Source organism: Mesoplodon bidens (assembly GCF_964165515.1).
Source record: "Mesoplodon bidens genome assembly, chromosome: 1".
NCBI lineage: Eukaryota > Metazoa > Chordata > Mammalia > Artiodactyla > Ziphiidae > Mesoplodon > Mesoplodon bidens.
This window is the reverse complement of record NC_138176.1, coordinates 170,240,519-170,268,150: the sequence shown is the minus strand read 5'-3', so window position 1 is coordinate 170,268,150 and position 27,632 is coordinate 170,240,519. Positions and strand designations below refer to the sequence as shown.

The 27,632-nt window shown below is 55.3% G+C and overlaps 2 protein-coding genes across 4 annotated transcripts in view; one reads left to right on the top strand and one right to left on the bottom strand.

Annotated features, from left to right (window-relative positions):
- LOC308614999 (cadherin-23) overlaps nucleotides 1–27,632 on the top strand; it is a 72,811-nt gene that overhangs the window by 6,976 nt on the left and 38,203 nt on the right. Inside the window, exon 1 of one of the 3 annotated variants that reach the window (XM_081229887.1) lies at nucleotides 21,812–22,241. The exons of the other annotated variants lie outside the window; for them this stretch is intronic. The gene's annotated coding sequence lies outside the window, so the exon portion shown is untranslated. Of the gene's footprint in view, nucleotides 1–21,811; nucleotides 22,242–27,632 lie in introns of those variants that run through there. 3 annotated transcript variants of the gene reach the window in all.
- Nucleotides 1,013–27,402, bottom strand: VSIR (V-set immunoregulatory receptor). Its single transcript, XM_081229942.1, has 7 exons — nucleotides 27,158–27,402; nucleotides 15,987–16,412; nucleotides 15,187–15,243; nucleotides 8,823–8,930; nucleotides 5,343–5,370; nucleotides 3,851–4,047; nucleotides 1,013–3,668 (listed from the first exon to the last, which is right to left on the bottom strand). Exons 1-7 carry the CDS (start codon nucleotides 27,237–27,239, stop codon nucleotides 3,631–3,633), a joined length of 936 nt encoding a protein of 311 aa, XP_081086068.1. The 5' UTR covers nucleotides 27,240–27,402; the 3' UTR covers nucleotides 1,013–3,630.

Genomic DNA, 27,632 nt, shown 5'->3' with positions numbered 1-27,632 from the left:
AGCACTTTCTCATTAAACTATATTGATACTTCAGAATCCCTCTTAACATATCTTCCAGGAAGCCATACCAAGAGATCAGAATTGCAAAACAAAATGAAACCCATGCCCATTGGCCTGCAAAAGCTCAGGGCATCATTGCTGTTGAGGAGAGAGCCCAGACGAAGCTGCTGGGAACTCGAGCTAGCCAAAAGTCAGAGGTGGCCCTGCCGATTGTGAGTGGTCCAGAGGACAGAACCCTGGCATCCTGGTTCGGCCCATCACCCAGTGGATGTGTTTCAGTCATCAGCTCTACAACCAGGTCCAAAGGGCGGGCTGTTGTTGGATCTCTGCCATAGAACTCACAGAATAGTTAGGGAGACACAGCGTCCATGCAGGATAGGTGACCATGCAAAGCGGGTACAGTGAATGCCCAGTGAAGGGGCTAGATGGTCAGTGCTCTCAGTGGGCTGGGACAGATGGTCACTGGGGCTGTGAGTGTCAGCTTCTCAAGAGGACTTTGCACCTAGCATCCTGGCTGCCAACCCCACTTCCGCTTTCTGCCATTGTTATTCCCTTTGAGTTCCCTGAGCAAATCTTAGCCCAGCCCCCAGCACAGTTAGGCCAGCCCTGGAGAGCTCTAGCTGTCACCCAGGAAGGCCTCTTCCAGGAGGCAGGGCCGCAGAGCCCCAGCTGGGGTGGAGAGTGATAAGGCCTCTGCAACCCCCAGCCCCACCTCGTCTTCCCAGTTTCCCCACCGCAAAGCACTCCGTGAAGAAGGTGATGCATTAGCCCCTCTATCCCAGGCTGCCGCGTGTAGGAGGGAGCTCTGGCCAGGCAGGAGCCAGGGTATCCCCAGGGCTGGTCTTGACGAGAAGTGGCCCCGGGGTTCCTGCACACCTACCCCAGTCCATCACCACAGACCCCCAGGCAGGGCCAGCCTGATCCAACAGCAGCATATCCAGTGGCTTCTGCAGTGTGTTTTCAGAGAGGGTCAATTCCATTCCCTTAGCTCATCACTTGACGGAAATAAAGGCAGGAGATCTTTATTAAATGTGAACATCAGGAGATAGGTTACAGGCCCCAGAATTCCTGATACATCTCTTAACAATGACTTTGTGCCTAAAAGCACTAATTTCCCTCCCACGGCCTCAGACAGTGCCATGATCCATGAGTTTCCTGCCTCAGTCCCACCCTGCCCAGAAGGCCCCAGGGCTCCTCCCAGCCTCCTTGGAGGCAGGCACCATGTTCTTGCTCCCCTATTCCGTTCCATGCACCCCAGCCCACAGACACTGAGCCTGTAGGAACCGGCCACCAGAGCTGGCATCTCCAGAGGCACTACCACCCTGGGGCGGGCACAGAGGGATACCCTAGTGCCCTGCCCCTCCCCACAGCGTCAGGGAGGGTGCCTTTAGGGTTGCTAGGGGCAGGGCGTGTTGTCATGGATGAAGATGGAGCCTGGAGCTCAGAGTAAATTTCACTGAAAACAGGAAACCACGAAGCGATATGTTCGCTAGTAAGGGTCCAGAGAAGAAGAACTCTGAGGCCATGCAGGAGGAAGCTGGGGAGGAAGTGTGGTGTCTTTCTGCTGCGGGGCCTCCGCCCTCCTCCACACAGCGTAGCTGGCCCTAGGGTCTGGCAGCCAAATTCTTAGAAGTTGTCTCTGCCTTGAGGTCAGAAGCTGAGGTTGGGCCAGGCCAGCCTCCCCATTGGGCAGGAACATTCTTTCTGCGCTGGGGCGTGAGGAGGCTGGTCCATGGGCTTGTCCTTCAACCCTAGGGGTAGCCTGGCCCTGCCTTGAGCAGGTATCACCCTGCCCATCCCTGCTCCCTGGGCCCCCACAAGCTGTGAGAATAGCTCCCTCTTTCTGCAGCAGCTGGCACTGAGTCCCCAGCAGCAGATGAAACCGAGGGGTAAGATCCCCAGGGACAAAGCAGGAGCCAGGGTTTAGCATTCTGGCCACTGGAGGAGTCAGTGCAGAGTCTCGAGGCCCATGGCCTGTGCCCACCTTCTCCTCAAGGCCCCCAGGCACAGCTAGAGGCCCACGTTGACCTACAGTCTTGGGCCTGAGAAGGGAGCTTTTGGAGGCCACCAAGGGGCTCCCTGGCTTCACCTGCAGGCCCGGGGCTCACTGCTGCTGGAGAGCCTTGAGCTGTTCCCTTCTCCCACCCCAACTCCCGTCCCCAACCAGGCCCGGCGGGCTTCTCCCTGCCTGCTGGGCCCTTACCCTGGCCTGAAGCCCTGGCTCTCAGCACCCAGGCCTGGCTCAGCAGAGCCAGCGTAGGCCGCTGGCAGATGAATGCCCAGTTGAAATGACACCCTCCACAGTGCAGTGCCCGGGGCTTCTGTCCAGCTCAAACTTTCTCCTCCCCTTCTCGGGCCCCACCACCCGTTTTCACCCCACAGTGTACAGAGACCCCTCCCCACTCCTCTCCATGCTCTAAAACTCTTTAATCGAAATTCCACAAAGGACTCCCCTCATATATGTGTATAAAAACAAACCTGGGTCATGTCCTGAAGCGGGAGGTGGGGCAGAGGGTCCAGAGCAGAGCGGGCATAAGACTTTCTAGGGACACGCCCGCTCCTGCCACCCGACAGGATCACGCTGCAGTGAAGGCTCAGCACAGATTGACTGGGCGGGGGGGTGGGGGTGGGGAAGAGGGCTCCCTGGGCCTCAGGCACCTCAGAAGCAGGGTAGGGATTTAAACCCAGCTCTTACGATCCACCCACAGGTTTTGCACTGTTGCCCAAGTAGTTTTGAATAGCACCCCAAGAGCATCACAGTTTGAGCAGTACATTCTGTGGTCACCATCTCTCTCGACCGCAGGGGGCAGGCGGTGGAGCCCTCTCCTCTCACCTTCCCAGCAGGCCCCTGGCTCTCCCCTCCACTCCCATCTGTGGTGGGTGGTGCAACCTCTGGCCTGGTTCCCATTGCCCAAGATGCCAGCTGGCTCACAGTGGCCACCGTGCCGCAGCATATACTTCCCGTTTTGGGGCTTCTGGCCAATGAATTCTGGGGACCAGAGTGCAGGCAGTGGGAGCCCCAGATTTGTGTAACGTGCTGATGGCTCTTCAGAGTTGGCTGCTAGAAGGCAGCTGGGGAAGGCTCCCACGGCCCAGGGTCATGCAGGCCCAGCCCCAGAGCCTCATGATTACAGAGAGGTTTGACAGATGAGCAGTCTCAGGCGAGATGGGGGAGCTGGGTCCACCACGGTGGAGAGGAGTCTCTCCACATCTTGTCCTATGCCTCGTGCCTAGAGGGTGGCACCGGGAAGTCTGCCCAGTGCCCATCTCGGCTGTCAGGTCCCAAGGCTTATGTCCCAGGGAGAGAGGCTGCCGCACAGCTGGCAGTTCTGGGGCTTCTAAGATGGAGGTCATTTGGCATCAGTAGCTGGTGAATTTCAGGTCTCTGGGGTGGGATCCCAGCACCCCACCATCCTTGAGACAGGGGCTGAGCGATCCAACACCTCCCTTCTGCCGTGTAGCATCCAGAGAGGCTGAGGGTCTGGCCATCAGGGGTATTTCAAAGAGCCTGAGCTTAGAGCAGGAGAAAAGAAACCAGGGCCAAGGCCAAGGCACCACTCAGAGGGCCAGCCCTAGCTCAAATGCACCTGCCCCAGGCCCGGCCACAACTGCCCACGGCCCCCAGCTGGTCTAGATGGCCTCAGAGTTTGGAGAGTCAGGGACAGGGTCTGCAAAGGAAAAGAGAAGCAGAGTGAAGTGGGGGATCCTCTGTCCTTCATCCCCCCAACCCCACACCCTGAGGCTGTGAGGATTCCCCAGGGAGGGCGGGGAGTGAGGCTGATGCCCTGCACACCATGGAGAGGTCATGACCTTGCAGGCCATAGAGCTGTGAGGGCAGAGAAGCACTTACCTAGGGAGGGGAAGAAGACATCCCCGGGGCCTGGTGGAGACAGAGGAGTGTTGGGCTCAGAGAGCAGATGCCGCCCAGACTCAGAAGGCTGCCTCCGGGCCACATAGGTCAGGGGTTGCCTGGGCTTGGTCTCTGGCATCCCATGGGAAGGTGGAGGGATCTCAAAGCCGGGGTTTTCAATTCCTTGAGTGTTGTTGCTAGAGAATCAGAACTGAAGGTCATCCGTGCTGCCTGGGGCTAGGCCTCTGCCCTCCCGCCTGCCTTCCTTCTCTGCTCCCTTCCCCTCACCTGCCTTCCCACCCCAGGCCTCAGCAGCCTCTCCTAGCAGCAAGGGAGGATCCAGGGCCAGAGGGAAAAGGCCATGGGCTGCCCTCCCCACCTGCCCTGAGCTAAGGGCATCTGACCTCAGCTCCACCCTGTGGTCTGACCATCTGCCCCAGGCCCAGGAAGGAAGCCCAGGGTCAGAGGCGCCTCAGGAATCTGGGGACAAGTCTCTCTTTGGTCAGTAGAGTTAATGGCATTAGCACTGAATGTCCCCACAGCTTGTCTTGAGCTGAAGGGAGGCGTTCTTCCTGCTTGGGAGTGGGACAACCTCTGAGGACCCCTCCAACTCTGAGATTCTAGCAGGATCGCTAGCAGGACTTCCTGTGACCCGTCTTGAATATCATCCCTTTCAGACATCAGGGAGGAGCTCTGAATTGGGTGTTGCATGTACCGGGGCCAAATTTCTAAATGTGGCTCATTCCCAAGCACGCCCTCCGTGCCAGGCTCCATGCCAGCTTCCTGCCCAGAGTGCACCAACACACATTCCCTCTCCACTCTATCCCCAACCTGCCGCCTTCCGTCTGAGCCCGGTCAGCCTCTGCCCTTGTAGCCTGACAGCCTTCTCCTTGGGGTGCCCTGCAGGGAGGGGCCACAACTCCAGGTGTGCTGGCCTCCTTTGCATGTTTCAGTGTCTGCCTGGGCTCAGCTGCTTCCTCCCCTCCCCCACCCTGGCCTGGCTGACCACTGAGGCCCGAAGGTGGGTGTGTAGTTCATCCAAGCATCCTGGAGCTCAGACTGCTGGGTGAGGGGTGGCAGGGAAAACAGCCAATCGGCACAGATGGGTAGGCCTCGGTGGCAGATGGCAAATGCTCTTCTAACCAGCTGTGCCAGGCAGCTAAACAGGGGCCCTACTGCCCAGAAATATCTCCTTCCTGACAGCTGGCCCAGAGCACAGGGAGGACCAGGGAGGCCACACCTGTGTTCTCAGCCCTGTCGTGGTATAAGCAGTGACCGGAGAGGAGAGGGGAAGAGATCCTGGTGAAGTTGGGAGAATCGGTCTGTCCTGGCTAAAAGATCCCCCTCCCCCTTAACTGCTGCAGAAGGAGTTTGGGTGTAGATGCTGCCCTTCAGAGATGACAGCCCAGGGAAGAGAGACAGCCTGCCAGACTCTTAATCGGGGTGGCACAGCTGCTGGAAGTGTTCTCAGGAAGGTCTCCATGGGCCTTACCTGTCCATCCGCACCAGCTCCTGGGCACCTAGGGACAAACAGAGAAGCTAGTCACAAAGGGAAGGCTTCCCCAGATAGCATCTCTGCCCTCACTGGCAGATGCCCCTCGGGGAACGGGAGCAGTCCTGGATAGGGCCGTGCTCGGCCCTGGATCCCACTTCGGTTCACTCAGGAAGCCCGTATGGCAGGCAGTGCTCTGCGTGTCTACCCAGCAGGTGAGGCCTCAGTGAGCGGCCCGTTTTGACCGGCGATCAGTGAAATTTGGGCTGCATTTTACAAGTGTCTGGGACAACATTTGTTGCCGGGAAACCAAAGGCAGCCAATGATTTCTCCCATGTCTTAACTTGGTGATGTTAGACATTCATGATCAACCAAAGGCCTGGCTCCTGAACTTGCTGTTTCCTGTTTGGACGTTTGTCACGTTCTGGTCGTCAGCCATGAGTTACTGGGCAGGAGTGTTGCAAGGTCAGTTCCTAATTAGAGTTCCTGGTCCTCTCTGTCCCATCCTCTGCATTGCCTAGTAGGGTGGCTTTCAAGGCAACATCTCTTAGAGAAAACTTAGGGGGCCTGAGACCCTATCACTTCTCAGCCATGTTACTACTACTTTCTACTCTGCAGCCAAGCTGCTACCACCCTGCCCCACTGTGCGGGTTCCCCACCCCCCAAACTGGCCACCAACCAGATGTAGTGACCCCAACTTCCCTCTTTCTTGCAGCTCCCCATGTACTCCCACAGATCTTTCTCGTTTTTTACGAGCTTTGCTGCTGATTACGATGGGGAAACAAGCGGTAGGGGAGGGGCACAACAACAGAACACCCACGGGAAGTTGCACACAAGTTCCTGAAATCTCTGAGGTATCAGAATCATGGCTCCTTGTTTACCAAGTGACTGCGTGGGGCTTCGTGCAGGTTTCTGCGTTCCCTCAGCTTATCCTCTCCTCTGCCCTGGGGACACCGAGGCTCTAATACTAGAGAGGTTGCCACACCCATTGGCCTCCGCAGCACACGCCTTCCTCAGTGCCCCCAACCCTTTCTCTTTCTTTTTTCCTGAGTTTGGCTCGTTCCCAAGCATACTTTCTGTTCCAGGCTCTGTGCCAGGCTCCGTGCCATCATCCTGCCCAAAGTGCACCACACACGCTCCCGTGCACTCTGTCTCCGACCTGCCTCCCCGCTGCCCCACTCCGGGCCACTCGGCCTCTGCCCTGTGGCCACACTCCTGGCATGTCCCAGGTGACTTCTGTCGCCATAATTCCAACAGCTGCTTCTAGAGTCTAGATCAAGAAGAATGACCTGAATCTCCACTCCCTCTCCATTTCGTACCTGGTTTCTCTAGCATCGTCCCCTCTGGCATCTCTTGTGTCTGTCTCTAAGCCTTCGACCATGCAAGTCATTTTTTTTTTCTTTTTGGAGAGGACAGAGGACTGGCCTCAAAAATACTTTTTTTTTTTTTTTTTTTGCGGTACGCGGGCCTCTCACTGTTGTGGCCTCTCCCGTTGCGGAGCACAGGCTCCAGACGCGCAGGCTCAGCGGCCATGGCTCACGGACCCAGCCGCTCCGCGGCATGTGGGATCTTCCCGGACCGGGGCACGAACCCGTGTCCCCTGCATCGGCAGGCGGACTCTCAACCACTGCGCCACCAGGGAAGCCCTCAAAAATACTTTTATTAGGAGATAAATGATTGATACCTTCCTGTTACGGCATATATTAAATCTGGGGAAAGGTGCCTATGAAGTGGCTGCCCATCACAGACATGGGGCTCATTTAGAGTTTCAGAAGCCATGCTCAACGCTGGTCATGGCACAGCCCTCGCCGGCCCAGCGCACCCCCTCGAGCCTCCCTTCAGTGCAGTTCTTCAGCACCCAGCTCATCTGTCCCGTCCTCTGCGAAGCCCTCCGTCTGCAAGTGTCCCAGTGCGTGGAATAAGAGATACTGGGGGCTGACCCCGGCTCCCCGTGTCCTCAGGACACCCCACAGTGCTCTGGCCTGGGGATGTCCCCTCTCTGGGTTTCCTTCCTCCAGCCCGGGACAGGGGCAGAGCCTTGGCCAACCCCTTGGGGCCCTGTAAGGAAGGCTGTGAGGCGCCAGAACAGGGTCAGCGGTGCACCTCCTCCACCCAATGCTGTCCTCTGCCAGGAATTTGTTTCCCAGTTCCCGTTCCCTGATGGAGACAGCCCTGTGGTCTGGAGTAAGGGGGACAGAAAGCACCTCTTTTGCTGGGAGCCAAGCCTAGCTGAGCGTGGCCCCCTCCTCGTCCCCTTGTGGAAGTGCTCCACAGACGAGCAGGAGCTAAGGGCAGCTCTGCAATGATTTCTCTCCCTGGTTGATCCCCTGGGTTCCTCTTTCTGCTCCAACCCCTTTACCCTCCCCCACCCCAGCCCCAACCCCAGGGTATTTGTGTAGATAGACTGTGGTGGATTTCGTGAGAGGAATAAGGGTGTCCTGAGAGGAAGGGAGAGGTGGCCACAGCCTCTGAGTGACCCAGGGACAGAGGGGTGTCAAGTTGTTACAGTCCAGCCGAAGGCAATCAGGTGCAAGCCAAAGCCTTCCTGCAGAGGACAAGAGGGGAAGAGGCGGGGGAGGCGAAGCGAGGGCCCGCACCCTCCTGCTCTTGGAAGACTGAGACTGGACGGGGCTCATGGGTGGAGTCAAAGGAAGGGCAAGGGGCACTGTCACCCAAAGAGACGGGTGAAAAGGTGGTTGTGGTCACAATTTGAAACCTGGCTCCACCACGTACTCGCTGTGTGGTTCCTTAAGGGAGTTACTGAACGGCTCTGTGTCTCAGTTTGCTCAGCTGTAAAACGGGGCCAATGGTAGGACCAAACTCTTAGAGGGGTTATGAGGAATATGTGAGAGAATGTATATAGCAAGCTTGGCATGGTACCTGACACAGCAATCCTACTGGTTAGGGGTCGTCTGCTATGACGCGCATGCTGATGAGCGTTTTTCATTATGTGATGGGACTATATTCCCTGAAAAGCGTGAGGTGAAAAGCTCTGAGTCTGAGTCTTAGCTCTTCCACTTACTAAGTTATATAACATTTGGTTAGTTATTTAACCCTGCTGATCTTAGGTTTCTCACCTGTAAAAGGAAAGAGTTGAATCAAGTTATCTCTAAGATCCCTCCCAGTTCTGATAATCCAAAGGTCATTTTGTCCCAACAATTGCTACCAAGACAAGCCTACCCATACATTAAAGCAGGGCCCCAAACAATCTCCAGGTGGTAGCACTTTTATAAACCAATTTCAGCTACTCCGTATGATTATTCATTCATTCAACAGTTATTAATTGAGCGCCAAGGGGCTAGTGGATCCCCTCCTCTCTCCACCATTGAGCCCAGCTCCTTGCAAGGACTGTAGCAGCTCCTGTCTCTTGAAGAGCAGAAATGTGCCTGCCTTTAGCCTTTGCTAATCCCCGTGGCTGAGAGGGGGGCTGGGGCAGGTCACTCACACACCCACCTAGCCCAAGCGGGCAGGGATACTCACGGCGGTTGGAGGCCACCTGCCTTTGCTTGTAGACCAGGAGCAGGATGAGGGGGAGGCAGAGGATGCCCACGATGCAGGCGCTCGTAGCCAGGGCAGCAGCTGTGATGCCTGAAAGGACAGAGGCAGCCAAGGTGAGGCCCCGTTCCCACTGCACCTCCGGAGGGGAAACTCAGGCCCAGAGAGGGAAGGCCTGGCAACAGGGGGACCCACCTTTACCCACGCCCCACAGCCAGACCCTCACTGACTTGCAGAGGCACTGAAGGTCTGGGGACCCAAGGGGGGCCAGAGCACCAGAAATCCGGCCAGGCGCTTACAGCTGAGGCTGCTCAAGTGGGGAAAGAGAAGGGTCCTCATCCCAGCCCACTGGGAACAGCTCGACCACCCTGGGTGACAGGTTGTTCCCTGAAAAGGGAGAGCAGGCCCTTCACAGACCTCATGCCACAGAGTTCAAGGTCAGAAGGAGCCCGACAGATGAAAAACTTTTGGAAATAGTGGTGATAATTGCACAACATTGAGAGCATAATTAATGTCACTGAATCACACACTTAAAAATGGTTAAAATGGGGCTTCCCTGGTGGCGCAGTGGTTGAGAGTCCGCCTGCCGATGCAGGGGACGCGGGTTCGTGCCCCGGTCCAGGAGGATCCCACATGCCGCGGAGCGGCTTGGCCCGTGAGCCATGGCCACTGAGCCTGCGCGTCTGGAGGCTGTGCTCCGCAACGGGAGAGGCCACAACAGTGAGAGGCCCGCGTACCACCAAAAAAAAAAAAAAAGATTAAAATGGCAAATTTTATGTATGTTTTATCTCAATGAAAAATAAATGAATAAAAAGCCCTATTTATCCCCGGAGAGACTCCTTGGCTCCAGCATGGGGCCTCTAAACTGATCTCACATGTACAATTCATGGGGAAAAATCTTGGGGCAGGAACTAGGGAAATGTGAATCCTTGTCCAACATTTAAATTTTTTAAAACTTTTGAAATTACACACACAAAAAATTACAAGTTAAAAAAAATTCAAAAGTTTCTTCCTCCCCCTCTACCCAGGCCCCCTCCAAAGACATAATCACTGTCAGCAGTTTTTTTGTGTATAGTCTAGATATATTCCCCGCATATATGGGATCACAGGACAATTGCTTTTCCCACTTAGCACAGCTTAGACACCTCTCTGTATTGGCACAGAGATCTACCTCATTCTGCCTAGGGCTTTATCACGTGGCTCACACAAAATTTATTGAAACAGTCCCCTACTGGAGTGTATGTAGGTTTCTTCCATTTTCAACATAACTAGTAAAGTAGCAATGAACTTCTTGTGTAGGCATCTTTGCTCACTTGGGCAAGTACATCTGTACATAAAACCCTAGTAGTGAAAGTGCTGAGCCAAAGAGTAAGTGTATTTTCTTTTAGGCTATTGCTAAATTGTCCTCTAAAAAAAACTTGTACTGCTTCAAGATCCCATCAACAGCATGGGAGGTTTGATTTATTTCAGTCCATCTGCTGACTCCAGGAGTTTGGCTGGGAACAGACGTGGCCTCAGAACCACAACTAGTGTAAATGCATTTCCTTCCCAATTTTAGCCCTTCCCTCTGACAGAAAAACCATGGGCTGGGATACCTTGTCACAGCGTCAGCTTGGCTCCAGCGAGCTTTGGGGAGGTGAACGGACTCAATGTTGCCTTTGCACTACTTATTTGGGAAGAAAGCCTGTTTTTATCTCATTGTATTGCTGAACAACCTGACGGTGTAAACAAGCTTTCAGGGGATTTGTTCAGACCTCAGAAGAGAACAAGCTGTTTTCAGGCGATTTAGAAGTACCCGCTGGTACAGGAACAGTTGCTGTGCTATTACAAAGCAAGTTCGACTCCACATTAAAGCAGGTTCCCCGCAGATCTTAGCGAGGCTGCACTTTGAGAGTATTGAAAGTTAAATGTTCTATAATTCAGACATTTGAGTATCTCTGAACCCCATCACAGGACCTTATTGTGGGCACTGAGAAACCGGCTGCACAGCGCTCTTTTCTGGTCTTCAAAGCAGGTCTCCTCCAGACTGGTACTAGGCAGCATTTGGTGTAGTCCATCATTGACCACTGAGTCCAGCTCCCTGTTGGCTGTGGGTGGCTTGGCCCAGCCTCTACCTGACTCCTGTCCCCAAGCAAAGACTCCCTCTCTTCGGCCCCTCTAGGGGATCAGGACTTGGTTTCCTTACAGCATGGCCTGGGAGTTGAGGCTAGGGCCAGGGGGCAGGGTTTGGGGAGAGTTCTGTGGGCCAGTTGCCCTCCGACACCATGGGCTCCTCTGCAGAGCACAGCCTCGCCACAGCTCCCCAGCCCTCCTGCTATGTGTGGCCAGTACCTGGGGGTGAGGTTGGGGGCTCCTGCTCTGTAGCCATCCAGAGCCAGACTCATGCTTAGAAGGTGATCAGGCACCGGCGGAGGCACCTGCCTAGCCAGCAGCAAGCAGTGTGCCAGGGCCTTACACAGCGGGGTGGGATGGGAGGGGCCCAGCCTGCTCAGCGAGTCTTTGTCCAGGGCCTGCCAGTAGTACCCCGAGGGTGTTCATGGAGGAGGGGATGGGGCTGGATGAAAGCAAACCATACCTCCTGCTGTGTTGGGGGATAGGGAGGTTGCTTCTCAGGGAGATGGGCTGCCCAACCCCCTTCCCCAGGTTCAGTGAAAAACCACAGCCCCCCAGCAACTCGGGGCTCCTGGGCTCCATGGGTACCACCTTCCTCAGCCCCACTCCTCTCTTATCACCTCCCCTGCCACCTCAAGCTGCTGTGAGCGTTCAGAGGATTTCATAGACCAACTACTCTCCTCCTCCCCAGAGATAATGCTAGGAGACTGGGGCTGCAGCCAGAGAAGGGAAACTCAAAGAGCTTCTTGGCTGGAAGCATCGTTAACTGATCAGGTACCAAGGCTGGCTGGGGGGCACCTGTCTTACAGCAGGGACTGGGATCTTTCCAAAGGCAAGTGGCAGTGGAGGGCAGTACCCAGCGGTCAGCCCTGGGGCCTACTAAGCACATGGGTCACCAGGCAAATGTTTCGAACTGTTAGAAAACAGGATATGTGTCCACTGTCTGCTGCCATCTACTTGCCATCCTGCCTTGGCACAGGGGAATGGATGAGATGACTTGGGAAGCCAGGCCTAGAATTCCACATTAGAAGTAATAGTAGCCAACACATACACAGCACTTACTCCGTGCCAGGCGTGGTTCTTAGCGCTTTCTTTACACAGAGTACCTCATTTTAGCCTCATAACAACCTGGAATGTATGATTATAACTGTCATCTCCATTTTACAGATGAGAAAACTAAGGCACAGGGAGGTTAAGCAACTTGGCTGATTTCAGGATCTGTGCTCTTACCCACTTTACCACACTGCCTTTCACTAGAATGGACTCAGGTTGCAACTATGGCCGACACAGTACTTAATTTTTTTTTAATTAGTTGCCAACATTTTAAAATTCAGAGAGTTCATGTAAAATCTGGACTTCTGACTTTGCTTGAAAATTCAGTGGCTCTGGCAACCCTGGGCCCCCTTCCTGGCATGTGGCAGTTGGAACTGCAAGTACAGACTGGCAGCTGGGGGCTCACCACAGACTGTACCCCTCCCTTCTGTCCTACCCACCAGCTGCCTGGCCCTGCGGGCATTTAGTTTTTGAGCCCTGACTCAGCACCTTAGATAACACAGGGGGCCTCCCTGTTAGTTGGAAAGGGACACGCTTGCTCACATTGCTCAGAGGACACACGATGCCTGGAGAACGGTAGCACTGCCCGAAGCCCACACACCCCACCCAAAAGCATAGCCGGGTTTCTCTTCATCTGAGACCACTTCCGCCTTAGTGCCAAAACTCCACCACAGCTGTAGTCTGCAGACCTCCAGAACCAAGGGCCTGGAAGGGGGTCAAAAGGGGACTCCAGAGATCATTGACGCTATCCCCCTGCCCTTGACGCCGAGACAGAAGCAAACATGTCCCTTTGGCCTTTAAGTAGCCAATTCCCTGTAGACAGTAGTTCAGGGAAGCAGGGACCAGAGTGAGGCTGCACATCCCGCGAACTGGAGAGGAGGAAAATGTCAAAACCTGAGAGCAGAGGTGCCCAGCCAAGGAAGCCTGACCCTTAACAGTCAAGTTCAAGGTTCTGCCTCACCCTTGGGCTCTCATCAGCCAGACTCCTGGGATTTCCCAGGTGACTCCTGTTCCCTTAATTCCAGCAGCTGCTTCTCTAGAGTCTAGATCAAGAAAAACAACCCAGATCTGCACTCCCTCTCCATTTCACACCTGGTTTCTCTAGCACCATCCCCTCTGGCATCTCTTGTCTCTGTCTCCAAGACTTAACTCATAAAGCTAATTTTCAGAAAACGAGTGTTGACAGAGGGGAAGGCCCCAGTGCTCAGGCAGGGTTTGCACACTGAGAATCAGGCACTCTGGCTTCTCCACTTGGCTCTGGGAGACTGGGAACGAGTCCCTTCACCCGTCTGAACCCCGGTTTCTCCATCTGTGAAATGGCGGCTGTGGCGGAGGTATTTTTGCGGGAGCAGAAGTGGGACTAGGGGGTTGCTCAGAGTGGAAGGGGCGATGGGGAAGTAAACACTCAGGGACCCCGCCACGTGAGGCTCACCCTGTCCTGTGCACAGCACGCATGTGCACACACAGTCATGAAGCTGCTGCATGGGAAGGGAGGGGCTGCTCGGGGTGGGGGGGCCCCCTTTCCACCCTCCCCAGGGAGCTGCCAGTGGAGGAAGTGAGGAAGGCAGCAGCTTGGTGCTGAGGCCACACACGAGCTCTGCGGTGTGCAGGAAGAGGGGCTTGTTCTTAATTCCATGTGGGTCTAACTCAGACCCAACTGTGCATTCTAATTTTGTTCCTGGCTGGTCCATTTGTTGCTTCAAAAAAAATAAGTAGTTCAAATAGAAAGTCACCACAGCCTTTGAGTGGGGGCTTGGCCGGGGCTGTAGCTGAACTGTTCCCATTCCTGGCTTCAGTTTTGGTGTATGTCCTCCTGGAGGGCAGGGAGGAGGCCTGCACTTTTGTGTCTCCAGGGCCTAGGCCGGGGCTGGTCCACACTGGATGCCTGATAAATACTAACAGAGAGAAGGCTGAGGAAGCCAAAACCCCTCCTCTCAGAAGAGGGGCGTGTCCCTAAGATGTCCCCCCTTTGCCTGCTGTCTCCAAGCTGCTGGGCATTCTCGCCTGGCCTTCTAGTGCCCGGGCACCTCTTTTTTTTTTTTTTAATTTATTTAATTTATTTATTTTTGGCTGCATTGGGTCTTCGTTGCTGCGTGCGGGCCTTCTCTAGTTGTGGTGAGCGGGGGCTACTCTTCGTTGCGGTGTGTGGGCTGATTGCGGTGGCTTCTCTTGTTGCGGAGCATGGGCCCTAGGCATGCAAGCTTCAGTAGTTGTGGCTCGCGGGCTCTAGAGCGCAGGCTCAGTAGTTGTGGCACACAGGCTTAGTTGCTCCGCGGCACGTGGGATCTTCCTGGACCAGGGATCAAACCCATGTCCCCTGCATTGGCAGGCGGACTCTCAACCACTGCGCCACCAGGGAAGCCCCAGGCACCTGTTGAAGCAGTGCCCCCATCCCCTGTAGGGCACCTCTGGGCAAATACTAGGGGGCTGACTGACACCCACCACACTGTGTGTCCAGTCTCCTACCCCGACGTGGGAAGAAGGTGATGTGAGCACAGTCCTAGCTGCACTTCCCTTGTCAGCTGTATGAATTGAGGCAGTTATGTCACCTCTCTGGGCCTCCATTTCCATGTATGTAAAGTGAAGTTGGTGATGCCTATTTCACAGGGTTCTTATAAGAAGCCACTGAGATACCAGTACTTGGAAGGACTTAGCACAGTCCTGGCACATAGTAGGAGCTCAAGAAAAGGTAGTTCTGTTCCCCTTCCTGAGCCTCTCCTTCCTCCCTCCCCACACAGAACAAGGAGATTTTAAATAGTTGAGTCCAAGCCAGGAGGACCCCCACCACAGTGATCCAACCTTTGCCTGTGGCAGAGGGCTAGTGGATAGGAGCCGTGCCCACTGAAAACAAGCTCGGCAGCCTGTGGCACCCAGTACCTGTCGTGAGGGCACTTGGCCAAAGGTCACTGCCGGGGCACAGCCCCACTCAGAGAGTCAGGAGCTGGGACTCCAGGAGCCGCCTTCCTCAGGCTTTGGGCCTTGGAAGGGGCATGGGCTTCTGGGGGCTGCAGCCCAGTGGCTCAGGTGAAGGAGGAAACAAAAGGGAGAGGCAGCGACAAAGGAGGAGGAATGGGGGTTCCGTGGGCTCGGTGTGATGAGGTCAGAGGTCAGAATGAGGTCTGGGTCCAGGATGAGGACAGAGGAGCACAGAGAACCCAGAAGAGCCAAGAAGGTGGTTCCTTACTTTCACTCTCCTTGGAGGAGGGTGGGTACACAGTGCACTTGGATGGTGCTTCTTCGCCTGTGGGAACAGAGAGAAGGGTCATTAGGTGGGCGTCAGACCCAGGAGGCCAAGAAGACTTGTCCAGGCTGGCATGCCCCCCCCTCCTGTCACAGGTACTCAGGCTAGTGTCCCCTTGGCAACATTGGCCCAGCTGCACGCACACACGCACGCACACACGGAGGCATATTTTCACTGCACAGCCAGGCATGCCCTGCCCATTGTCATGACACATGACACCCTCAGGGGCATGTCGATACCTGCCCACACGCACACCTCTATCTAGTCTACCGCCCCTTGCCTTCTCACCTAGACACACACACACACACACACACTCTCTCTCTCTCTCTCTCTCTCTCTCTCTCTCTCTCTCTCTCTCTCTCTCTCTCTCTCTCTCCCCTAACTCACACCCCAGGTGTGAGCCATGGAACTGTGGTGAGCAGTCATACTCCCAGCCCAAGTTCATACACCCCCTCCCGTTAAAAAGTCCCACTGTCATAAACAGAGCCACGTACGCCCTTCCGTCCATCACACCCAGCTACCCAGAGAGACGCGCACACAGCTCCACACACCGTGCCACCCCTGCAGGGCCAGCACCACCTATACAGAATCACACAGCCTCCGGCACAGTGTCACACCATCAGATGCACAGCGCCACCCCACAGCCACGCTGTCCTCCTCTCTGCTCCCCCTCCCAGACAAGCACAGGCACCATCCCCAGCGGGACGCCCCCACCCCAGCTGTCCCACAGAGGCAGCCCTCACCTCTCTGCACCTGCAGCTCCATGGCTCCGTAGAGCCGCTGCTCCGAGTGGCGGTGCCTGATCTCCACCACCAGGCAGCAGTAGAGGCCGCCGTCCAGCAGGGTCAGGTTGCGCATGGTGATGGTGAAGTTGCCGTGGTGGTCAGAGGCTGACTCCAGCCCATGGCGCTGGGCCAGATCCTGGCTGGAGTTGGCCTGGTGGCCGCTGTGGTGCAGGTGAAGGTCCTGGAACGTGAGGTTGCGGATGGGCCGGCGCTCCGAGCAGGCCTGCACCTCACCCCGTGAGCTGCGGTACCAGGTCTTGTAGAAGGTCACATCGTGCCCTTTGGCCAGGGGGCCCAAGAGTCTGCAGGTGAGAGTGACGTTCTGTCCCTCGGGACACACATACAGGGAATACGGCGTGGCGACCTTGAATGCTGCCACCAGACCTGCTCAGAGAGACGAGAGCCTGTCACCCGCCTGAGCCGGCGCCACTCCCAGTGCCCCCAGAGTAGGGAAGAACCTTGGTCTGGGGCTTCAAAGATGCGGGTTCCCCAGCCACAAGCTCTGGGCAAGACAGCTGACCTCCCCAAGCCTCAGCTTCTTCTTTAGTTCATGAACCCGGCTCCGTCCCAGGCTGTGTGGGAGGAGCCACAGGAGCTTCTCCAGGTGTAGCTGGATGAGGCATAGGAGAGACTCCAGGCAGGCAGCAGACTGGGCCCGGCCAGCGTGTGTCCCTCTCCCAGGTGGCACATGTGCTTCAGCCCCAGCTCCCATCCCCCTACTGCAGGCACCATGGCTCTGCCCACACCTGGCCCCTGGCACTTCCAGCTTCCATGCCCAGTGCTGTCGGGTGGGAATCAGGGTGAGGAGAGGAAGGCTGTTTGGGAAAAGCAGCGCTTTGCCCTTGACTGCCCCTCTGGGGGCCAGCGGCTCCTGGGGCTGGCCTTGCCTTCGCGTCTCCTCATCCGTGAGCACTAACAGAGCATCTACCTGCGTGAGGCCTGTGCCAGGTGCTACATCTCATCTGGATGCTACAGCTCACCTGGATGTGGCCTCTCCAGGGGCTTATGGCCTAGCTGGGTAGACAAGTCCTGCCTCTTGACGAAATAACCCCATAGGCTAACGGGCAAACCCGTTCCAGCCTTCAGGGCACTTGGAGAAAAGAGGACGCGACCTTCCTGGGGATGGTCAGGAGACTTCTTAAAGGAAGGAGGGTCTTTGGGGTAGATGGACAGAGAGGATTCCAGCAAGTGGAAGGTGGTAGGGAAGCAGGAAAACCCAAGGTGTCTAAGGGTCAAGGACAGGCAATGCAGAAAAGGTCATCTCATCCAGGCACCTGCCTGCCACCCAGTCTTCTTAGAAATATTTTCTAGTTCATTTTGTTTTCAATAAGCAAATGAAGCCATGCCCTGGTCCTCTTTATCCTACCCCAGCCTCCCAGCACTTAACCAGGTTCACCCCGCAAAGCACTGTCCCTTAAAAACAGAAAATTCTGTCTAGCTATGAGCCTCAGTTTCCTCCTGTGTGCAACGAGGAAAATATTAGCTACAAGAGCCTTGTGAGGGAACAGAATGAGGAAAAGAGGAGAACGCGAGATGCGAGCTCTCGTGCCCCCTGCAGACATAGGAGGGATAGCTATAGTTATTACACATTAGTGATACTTTGATTTCAATTGGCTAAAATCAGGGGCTGTTGTGGGCAGACAGGGAAGGAGGACCCTGTAAATATGTACAGGATCAAAATGGATATGTCCTTTCCATGGCCGTTGCCTGAACCCAAGATAACAACACGACTTCTTCCTCCAGATGCCCCTTCCCTATTTTACAGCCCATCCCCCTCTCCCCTCACCTGGCAGAGCTGAAAGCCTGGCCCAGTCAGGAGAAAGGCAGCCTGGTGTAGCTTTGGAATTAGCCCACCCTGCATTGGAGTCCAACAGCTGAGAGTTACATAGACCCTGAGCCTCAGACTCCTCACTATAAAACATAGAAGTGAAACAGCTACCTGCCAGAGTTGAGGCAGAATTACAGATAATTTACATGAAATGCGCTGAAGGTTGGTGCTTGATATCTGGGAAAGATAGGTCTCTAACTCATTTCTGCAATTCAAGAGACGTTAGGACATTAAGAGTGAAAACCGTTCTGCACGATAGAATGGAGAAGCCAGATTCAGATTCTCTCCCACTAAGGTGTGAATGAGTGGTAACAGCTGTGGTCCAGTCTTGGCGTGCCTGCATATTTAAAGCACAGTGTGAGGAGGCAGCAAAGCCACGGCCCCAAAAAATATGTCTGCAAGGGTGGAGTTTTAAGCCCCAGAAGGTAAAAAGGACAGACACACACCAGAGCCTCGCACTCACAGCACCCACATGTGAGAGAGAGCCATGTCTGGGAGCCCCAGATTTTTGGAAAGTCATTGCCAAGGTAAGCAGGGATTTCAGAACTTCTTTAGCGAGATGCTGATCTCCCTTTCCAGCAGAAATATAGAAGACCAGAAAGGGAAAGTTGTTTGCCTGACATTCCAGAGGGTATAAACTCAGAACCTAGAGCATGGGGGCTTCAGGTAAAGCAGGATCTAGTTAGAACTAGAAGAAGGAATAGCATGGGCATGTCTAACAACCCAGTAAGGTAGCTGTTCTTTTTATTCCTGTTTCACCAATAAGGAAACAGAGGCACAGAGATGTTAAGTAACTCAACGAAGTGCACATAGCAAATAAGTACTAGAGTCAAAATTAAACTCAGGCACTTAGACTCTGTACTGAAAGAAAAAATTGTAGAAACTGGCAGCCCACCGGCCATACTCAGCCTTCAAACATATGTTATTTGACTCTCAAAGTATTTTACTCTGGTTTTTTTTTTTTTTTTGAGATCGCCAAAATTTAAAGACCGGGAATTTGATATGAAAATTCCGACTTGTAGCTTCTCTTTGAGAGTCAGTAAATCAGCACTAAAGCAGCTCTCCTATGAGGCAGCCGTCCGCTGGATCTGAGCAGCAGCCTCCTTTTTAGGTGGGACACTGGTGTTCTAGCTGCTGCGGTCCCTCCTACTTACTCCCTAACTTCCCACCTGGCCTGCCTCATTCCCTCACCGTAAATGCCCCGTGGGCATCTGAGTTTCTGATCCATGCGTGTGGCTCCTTGGTGTAACCAGGGAGGGATTCTACTCCCCAAGCCCACTGTTCTACAGTTGAAACCCTCGGGCTCAGAGAGGAAATGATCCACCCAAGGTCCCCAGTGGAAGCCTGACTGCCAAATTTTGGCTGTGCCAGTAAATGGAAGTGGGGAGTAGCTACAGAAAAGACCCTCTAAGGGAGCATAAAAACCCACCCAGAGAATGGACCCTGGATTATTTCTGCCCTGTACTCCCCCCTTTCCCCAGCAGGCCACAGGGCAGCTCCCAGCAGCATCTCTCCCAGCTGGTAACTGGTTTCCCCTTTTCCCAACATTATCTTCAGCCCCAGAACTATCTCCAAGGGTGAGAGCCGAATCCAGATCCAGCAGCATTTGCAGGAGCACACACACCTTGGGGGCCATGGGGAAGCTGGCTCAGTAGAGGCCAGGGCCGCAGGTCTGGGGTGGGCAGAGGCAGACGCAAGAAGTGGAGCACAGAGCTGAGCAGGGCGGGGAATGCTGAGTGGACAGAGGTGTGGACGGGTTGGGGCCAAGATGTGGCAAGCCTGAGGCTAGCTTGTGGGCGGGGTAGGTGTGGGCAGGACGGGAGCAAGCAGCAGGGCCTTCAGTGGGGCACCAGCCCAGGGCCTCCAGCAGGACGTCAGGCCCAGAGCCCCCTGGGTCCAAGCAGTGGTGCTAATGACTGCAGAATTGCCCAGGAAATGGTGGAGAGGGGATTTTCAGCCCGAGGAGCGATTTCGTTGAAGACCCACAGGGGGGGACATAGAGAACTCGGGTTCAGAGACAGAGTTGGGGAGGGGGCATTGCTCAATCCCTTACACCCCACACGCCCCAGAAGGACCTCTTCCCCTTTTAGAAAAAGGAGAAGCTACCCTGGGCTTTAGGTTTGGGCGTGGGTGAGAGTATTCAGTTTGAGCAAAAGGGCCAGATAGGAGTGGGCCAGGCATCTACAGGTTTTGTCCTGGGGGTAGAGAAAACATCTTGTTTGTGGTGTCTGAGACTGCGGCCAGGACAAGGCCCACGGGCAACCTGTCCTTAGGAGGACTCTCAAGGGCACGGCGTTAGGGAAAACAGCGCACGTGCCCCATGCCTTCCGTGACTGCGCGTGCGCATGTGTGTTATCAGGGGCTATAAATAGCCCAGCTGGAATCATAATTATTGGCGGGAGGATGTTGCTTATTGCCAGGGGCAGATCCTTCTGGACACCTGGGGCATTGTCGGAGACTGGGGAGGAAGGCTCCCGGCTCCAGGGTGGCTGAGAGCGTGTAGGACAGGAAAAGGCCCCCAGCCCTGGGCTGAGCCTGTGCCCATGTGGGAACCATCCATCATTGTGCTGTTCTTGGGTCCCTGCACCACCACCCCCAGCCCCCACCTGCTGCCGGGTAAGATGGCAGAAACACCTGGAGGAAGAATGCTGTGATCCTGGGAAATGTGAGGTCTCAGAATTAAAACTCTGCCCTGGGCAGGCAGATCCCTAGGCCCCAATCCCCACTTAGCCATGCCCTTACTTTGTGCCTTTGGGCAGGTCCCATCCTTCTCTGGGCCTCCCTTTCTTCCTCCTATCTGGAGAGACTCCCCACATTCCTAGGCCCCTTCTAGCTCTGAAACCCTGTGGCAGGTGAGAAGGGCTGTCTTAGGGCAGAGGAAGGAGGCAAGAATGGGCTACAAAGGTGATGACGGGCATTTACGAGCCCCTCTTACATGTTAGGACTTGCTGAGCACTTTATACTCGTTTAAGTCTCACAACGCCCCTGATGTAGGTCTCATTATCCCCATTTTAAAGAAGAGGAAATCAAATCAGAAGTCAAACGATTTGCCCAAGGCCACACAGCCCTACGTGGCTGAACTGAGACCCACACCTTGGAAGCCAGCACTACAGGCAGCAAGAGCCCTCCACCCCTCCTGCGGGTGGGGCTGACACCTCATCCTCCAGCTACTTAGAGAGTAAACTGACCTCCGGTTGACATCTGTGCTCTCCACGCAGCCAGCCTTGCTCTGCCTGAGACCCAAACCGAAAACATCATTCTTTCATTCCACAAATATTTACGAAGGTCCCAACATGAGCCAGGCCCAAGGCAGAGAGGCCATGGGAGTGCAGAGTTCCCTAAGGGACTTCTGCTCAGAATTTAGCCCTGCTTCTGCCACTTTCTAGCAGTGGGACCCTCAGCCACAGAGGGCCTCAGCCTCTTGTAAAAGCTCCAGTGTAGGGGAAAGGAGTTCTTGTTTAGCTTCACCTCAGGATGCTAGTTTTTTGTGACCTCTTTCCCCCCATAAGCTTTCACCTCATGAAACCCTGTGGGTGTGCATGGGATGGGTGTGTGTGGGTGTAGACAGGCCTGTGTATTTACCCTGACCCGGCATGAGCTTAGTCCACAGTCGCCAAGGCAACGCCCCAGCCTTTGGAGGTGGGTCCCTGGCTTGATTAGTCAGGCCTAGGAGGCCCCAGCCAAAGAGCTGAACTCTGTCCAGCTGCTAGGGGTTCTAAACAAACAGTTACTGATGGCCTGCTATTGCTGGCCCTGTGCTGGATGCAGAAGGCCAGGTCCTCGCCCTCACAGGGGGCCCCAGACAGACATGGACCTCGTCTCCAGCTCCCTGCCAGACCCTGTCCTCCAGGACAGTCCATGGAGGGTATAAGGAAAGGCTAGGCTCTGTCTTTATCAAGATTGAGAGCACAGAGGGCAAGAGGCAAGGACCAATCAGGACTGGTCCTGATTCCAGTGCTAAGCTCCAGGAAGTACCTCCAGGACAAAGGGCCGAGGGCCCAAAGCCGGCAGGTCCACCCATGGGGCTCCGCGGCCAGTGAGGACAAAGGGCATCTCAGATGTGTTTATTGATACCTGCTCCTGCAGGAAGTGTCCATTCACATTGGACCAGGGAGTCTGGGAAGGGGAAGCCAGGCTCTATCGGAGGAAGCGGCACTTCCAGCACATTGGGAAAGCATCAGTGCATCTGGGGCTGGAGGCTGTTGGCCAGCACACCTCCCCAGGGAGGGCCTGGGCGGTTGGCCAGAGCCGCACCAGTGGATGCGTCTCTGGATGACTCGTTCCTCAGCTCTCCCAGGCCCTCCCTGAGGACAACTGTATGTAGCCCAGACTACCAGCTCCAGCCAGCTACCCTCAAGATCCTGTGCTGTTGAAGACTTCCTAAGGTTCAGATTCAAATCTCTTTGTGCCCTACCCTCAGTGCAGGAGGCTCGGTGGTAATGATATAGTAGCAGGCTCTTAACTCTGTGCCAGGCATCATTCTAATCACTTTTATATGGAGTCACTTATTGAATCCTCCCTCCCTATAAGGTAGGTACTATTATCGTCTCCACTTTACAGATGAGGAAACTGAAGCACAGAGAGGTTGAGTAACTTGTACAGAGTCTCATGAATAGCAAGTGGTGGTGCCAGGATTTGAACCCAGGTCATCTCGCTCCAGAGGTCTGGGGTGTAGAAGTAGCCAGGGATTGACCAGAGGCTCCACCTCCTTCCTGAAGATGGACAGGCTGCCCTGGCCAGTGAGTCTGCAGGCTCCCTCTCCCACTCTCTCCGTAGTTGTTGGGACAGCCCGTTGGCCCCAGCACGGGGAGAGGACCCAGCTAGAGCCACCGTATTTATTTGGGAAAGACAACGGGGGCTGGGAGAATTGGGGCCTGGAAGAAGCCCAGAAAGGCCTGCTGACCCTGTCCTGGCCTCTTAGGATGAGCACTGCCATCTCTCCCTTCTTCCAGGAGAGCTGAACTGTCCCCTGCCCTCAGCCGCCACTCCTCACAGTGGTGAGTTTTCTTTTTCAATGGAGAGGAGCTGAGGGCACCTACAGCATAGGTGGTTTTACTTTCAGTTTCATGGCATTAAATAACACTGAATCGCATAGAGAGAAGGTTATTCCCTTTTCGATTCTCTTTCAGTCCTGATTACATCAAAGAGAAAGTCCCAGTTTGATGCCAGTGTGTCTTCAAAACATCTCTATTATATGCTAAGCTCTTCTTTTTTTTTTTCCTGCAAGGTACAGCAGGCTTGGAGCCTTCCCCAGGCTATAGTTTCCAACTAGAATTGACCTTATTTGGTTTTCCTATTATGTACTTTTATGATTTTGTTCTATTTATGGCAAGTGACACAGGCTTTCCAGTTATGGCGGTGATACAAAGTTTCCTTTTAAAATCTATTTACTTAAGTCAAAGAATGAGTAGAGTTAAAGAGGGCACATATAATGATGGGCAGACACTGGAGAAATCCCCAAAGTGGTGAACAAATGGACTGAAGGTCAGGAAACACCATCATGGAACTACCCTTCCGAAGTGAGTGGTCAGCGTTGCCGAGACCCTGTTACCCAGCCTGCCCAGGGCTCAGATAAAGGCGGAGTGTGTGTCTGTGGTCCCACAGTAAGTGAACAGCAGACACAGGGCTTGACCCCCGGTCCCCATGGGAAGTAAGATCCTATGTAGAAAGGTTAACGGACTAAGCTGGCTCGGTCACGAGCAGAGCAGCTTCATTACTGAGTTACTGATGGACACAATGGTGGCCATTGTCTTTCTCTCTGGGGATGGGCAGCCAAAGTAAACAGGCTGAATGTTAAGCTCAGTTGCAAGAAAGACCCCAATAAGACAAGGAAACCCTGAGCCCGGCTTGCCTTGAAGTGGCAAAGTCCCATCTCTGGGGAACTTTAAGAGGAGAATCTACAGGCACCTCCATGGGCATTACAGACTGTTAAGTGTGTAGAGGTGCCACAGAGGGCTGGGCCCAGCACTTCAGACCTCCAGGATTCTAGAGAGTCCCGTCCCAGTGAAACCAGTCAATGCCTTCCCATGCTCTGGGCGCTCTACCAGACCCTGCAGGAAGCAAGGAGCTAAGGTGGTAAACCAATGGCATGTGGCCTCCAAAAGCCAAGAGGCAGAATAATACTACACAGCCAGAGTTCACCGGGTGCCAGGCACTGTGTTATGCCAGGCTCTGTGTTCCGTGTGCGCCGAGTAGTCACAGCAGCCTCCGAGGGAGGTGATGATAGCGCTTGCCCACGGATGCTCGTAACTTGTACAAAGTGACAGAGCAGTAAAGGACCATCTCGGGATTTGAACGGAGCTCGGACTGACTCCCCAAGCCAGACTGTTAAGTGACAGGGTTGAACGGGAAGCCCTGGCATGCAGGGCACACAACTCCAGGTGCCTTCCATTCTCACACAGGGGGGCATCAGGAAGGCCTTGGGCATGCCCGCGCTGCTGCTAAGGGGATCCAAGGGTCCATCAGAAGCTTCACCGCAGCTCCCTGGTGCCCCCTCCCCTGGTGACGCCAGACTGCTCCTGGATGAATGGTTGGCTTAAAACCTGGCACCTCAAGCTCAGTCTTTGGGGCTTGGTCAATGCTGGTGAGGGGTCACTGCCAGTATGCCTGATGGGCACCAAGGACCCCTTTCTTCCTCTCTTCTTTCCCTCTGTCTGCTTGGGCCTAAGATGCCATATGTGTGTGCATATGGGGAGGTGGCCTTCCAGCGGTGTACCTCCCACCTGGGCCACCCTCTCCTACGGAGGTCAGGCCCCAGCAGGGAACCTTTGCCCTACTTGGGGGAAAGAGAGAGCAACCAGCCCAACTCAGCAAGGGGCTCCCCAGTATTGCTGCGTACGCCTGGCATTGGGTAGAGGCTCCCTTATGCCCATGGGCTGGCCTCAAGCCTGCTTCTCTCCACCTCAGGGCCTCTGGGCAGCAGACTGTGGATTTCCTAAGAGCCGATCATTGCTGCGTCAGAGGCTTGCACCATTGGGTTACTCAACAAGGCCCTGCAACCCTGCTTACCATACAGGGGAAGATGGGCTCTCACCTCCCCAGCCCCAGTGCGCCTCCATGGGCTAGTCCCAGAGTTTGGGACTCTTGGGTCAGCCTGTGAGGACATGGCAGGGACAATAACTTCCACAGATCCTGGGAAGGCCAATAGGGGGAGAAGAGGCTCTGCGACCCTTGGGGTCTGCTGGGTCCTGGCTCCCTAGGTGCTTCCCTCCACCCGTTTTAACCTGGGTCAGGCCCAGTAAAGGGGTATCTGCAACTTTTCCTAGGGTCCTGTGCACCATTATCACCACCACCATTCTCCACGGTGCTGGCCCAGCCCCAAGAGCTAGAGAACAAACAGGTCTGCACTAGCCACCTCCATCTCACCTTCCCAAAGCATCAAGGCTTTGACAGTGAGCGATCCTGCCTAGGGCCACCCAGCACCTCAGCAGGCCGGTGAGCATGTCTTTCCAACTCAGACACCCTCCGGATCATGCCTGCAACCAGGCCTCCCTATCTCTTATCCCCCTTCTGGCACACTGTACTGGGTAGCAGCATGAATATTCATTAGCACACCCATATTACAGTTAGGAACACGGAGTCCCAGAGTAGTTCAGAACTAAGAGAATTCTCCTGACTCCTTTCAGTGGAAAGCTGCTTCAAACCCTAATTATCTCCTTGAGCTGGGCCCAGGAAGAGATGGAGTGCCAAGCTGTTTAAGTAGCCAAGACCTCTGGGGGTGAAGCCTCCTAGCTGTAGAGACAATATGGAGTGAGGGGCTCTGAGCCTCTCTGCTACTGGCTCTGTGCAAGCTGGCTCTCTATGCCCTAGTTCTCTGGAACTCAGTTTCCCAAACTGGGGCTGCTGAACAGAGAGCAGCTCAGCCAGAGGAGGACAGGGTAGGGGTAAGAAAATTGAAGGGCCTCTTGGGGTCACTTGGAAAGGATGGGGCAAGGCAGGCGGTCTGTAGTGGGTGGGATGCTGGCCGGTCCTGCCTGCCACCATCCACTGCTCCTTTGGGAAGCCCTGTCTGCCATAAGCCATGGCCTTGGTGCCAAGACTGCTCCCCCACCCTCTTTGGCTCTTCCTGGGGAGCATCCAGTTCAGGGCTTAGGCATCTCTGTCTGTGGGGTGTGGGCTCCCTCCTCCTTATGGGAGGCCCAGGCCAGCCTTCCAGCGCTGAGATACCATGCTGCCTGCAGGCTCCCCAGTTTCTGAGGTGTTTTCCAGGTTCTCTCCGAACCCTCCTCTTGCTCTTACCCTGTCTTCCCCTTCCTCCTCTTCTTCTGACTCACCCACCGGGTCCCTTGCCAAGCTCCCCACCTCCCTCCTGCCTCCCTCTGACTCCCTGCATGACTCACACTTTCCCTGAGCCTTCCCAGGGAAAAAGTTTAAAGTTTAGTTCCATAGGCTGCCTGCCGGCCCCCTCTTCCCTCAAGATCCAACTGCTTCAGTCCTGGACAGGCAAGAAGCAGGGGCCAGGCTGTGGGTACCGGGACTTTTGCCCCTGACTCAAGGAACCCCTGTGTCCTGACCAGGATACCACCTAGAGTTGTGACAGTCTGGACTTTGGAAGGGGAAAGTGACACCTCCCTGTGTATGGCTTCTGTGTTTGAGCGGAGGAAACTGAGGCCCGAAAGATGCTATAAGTTATCCAAGGACTTAGAAGGGGCTCACAGCCAAGCTGGGAAATGTCCCACATTCTCCCCAGTGCATGTCCTACACCAGTCCCTGAGCTGCAGCTTTGCTAAGATGCTGGGAATCAGCTGACCACTCAACTCTCAGCCATCAGACCCTCAGGATAAGGACCAAAGGGCGCCCATGTCCAGCTGTGGACCAGTGCCTGCACTGACTAGTGCCCACCAAGGCTCAACCAAGAGTGTCACCAGGGTACAGGACACTGACTGAGAGTATACAACTTCGGCGCCTCGTAAGATCCTGGGGCCCTGCGGTGGGGCAGGGAGAAGCCACAGGTGTCAAAAGCCAGTGACATCCACTAGAACACATTGGGCTGTCTCCACCGTGTTTATCTCTGTTCTGCAGAAGGTACTCGTGCCTGGGCTCTCTGGGTTGGGAAGGGCTGGACAGGCAGCTGCTTGGGCAGCTGTTGGCATACACATGTGCCCACCACCCAGCCAGGGCACTTGGCAGAGAGCCGCCGCCCCTGCCAAGCCGTCCTAGCGGCCTCCCTGCCGCGGGCTGGGGTCACGGCAGGCTGAAGGGGGCTCCCAGGGCGCCCCCATCTGACCTGGGACCCCCCCCACCCTGCCCCGCTGTGCTCTCCCGTTGCTCCTCCCTAGCACCCAGGCTCCGCCGACCTTACCTCGGGAGGCAGCCAGGAAGAAGGCGAGGAGCACAGGCCCCCAGCGCCAGGTGCCAGCCTCCGGGACTCGGGGGACGCCCATGTCGCCGTCGGGCAGAGCTGCGTCTGGCGCAGCCGGGCCGGAGCGGAGCCCGGGGGCGCGCAGGGGGCACTCCTGTTTCGCAGGGAGCGGACGGGACGCGGCCGGCGGGGAAACCTCCGCGCGAGTGAGCGCAGAGCAAGTGAGCGCGGCCGGCAGCCCGAGAGCCGCCCGCTCCCAGGGGCCCACAGCGCCCCCGGGCGGCCAAGACTGGAGCGCTGCCTCTCCAAGGGCCCCCGCGAGAGGGGCTTCCCGCTGACTCGCACCCGGCTGGCCTTGTAGGTGGGGGAGCCACTCAGTATGCCAAGAGTCAGCGCCACTTGATCGCCCGTTTGAAGCCTTTTCTTCTCTCCCCCATTACTCTTTGCAGAGGATTAGTATTGTTGTAAAGCCTGA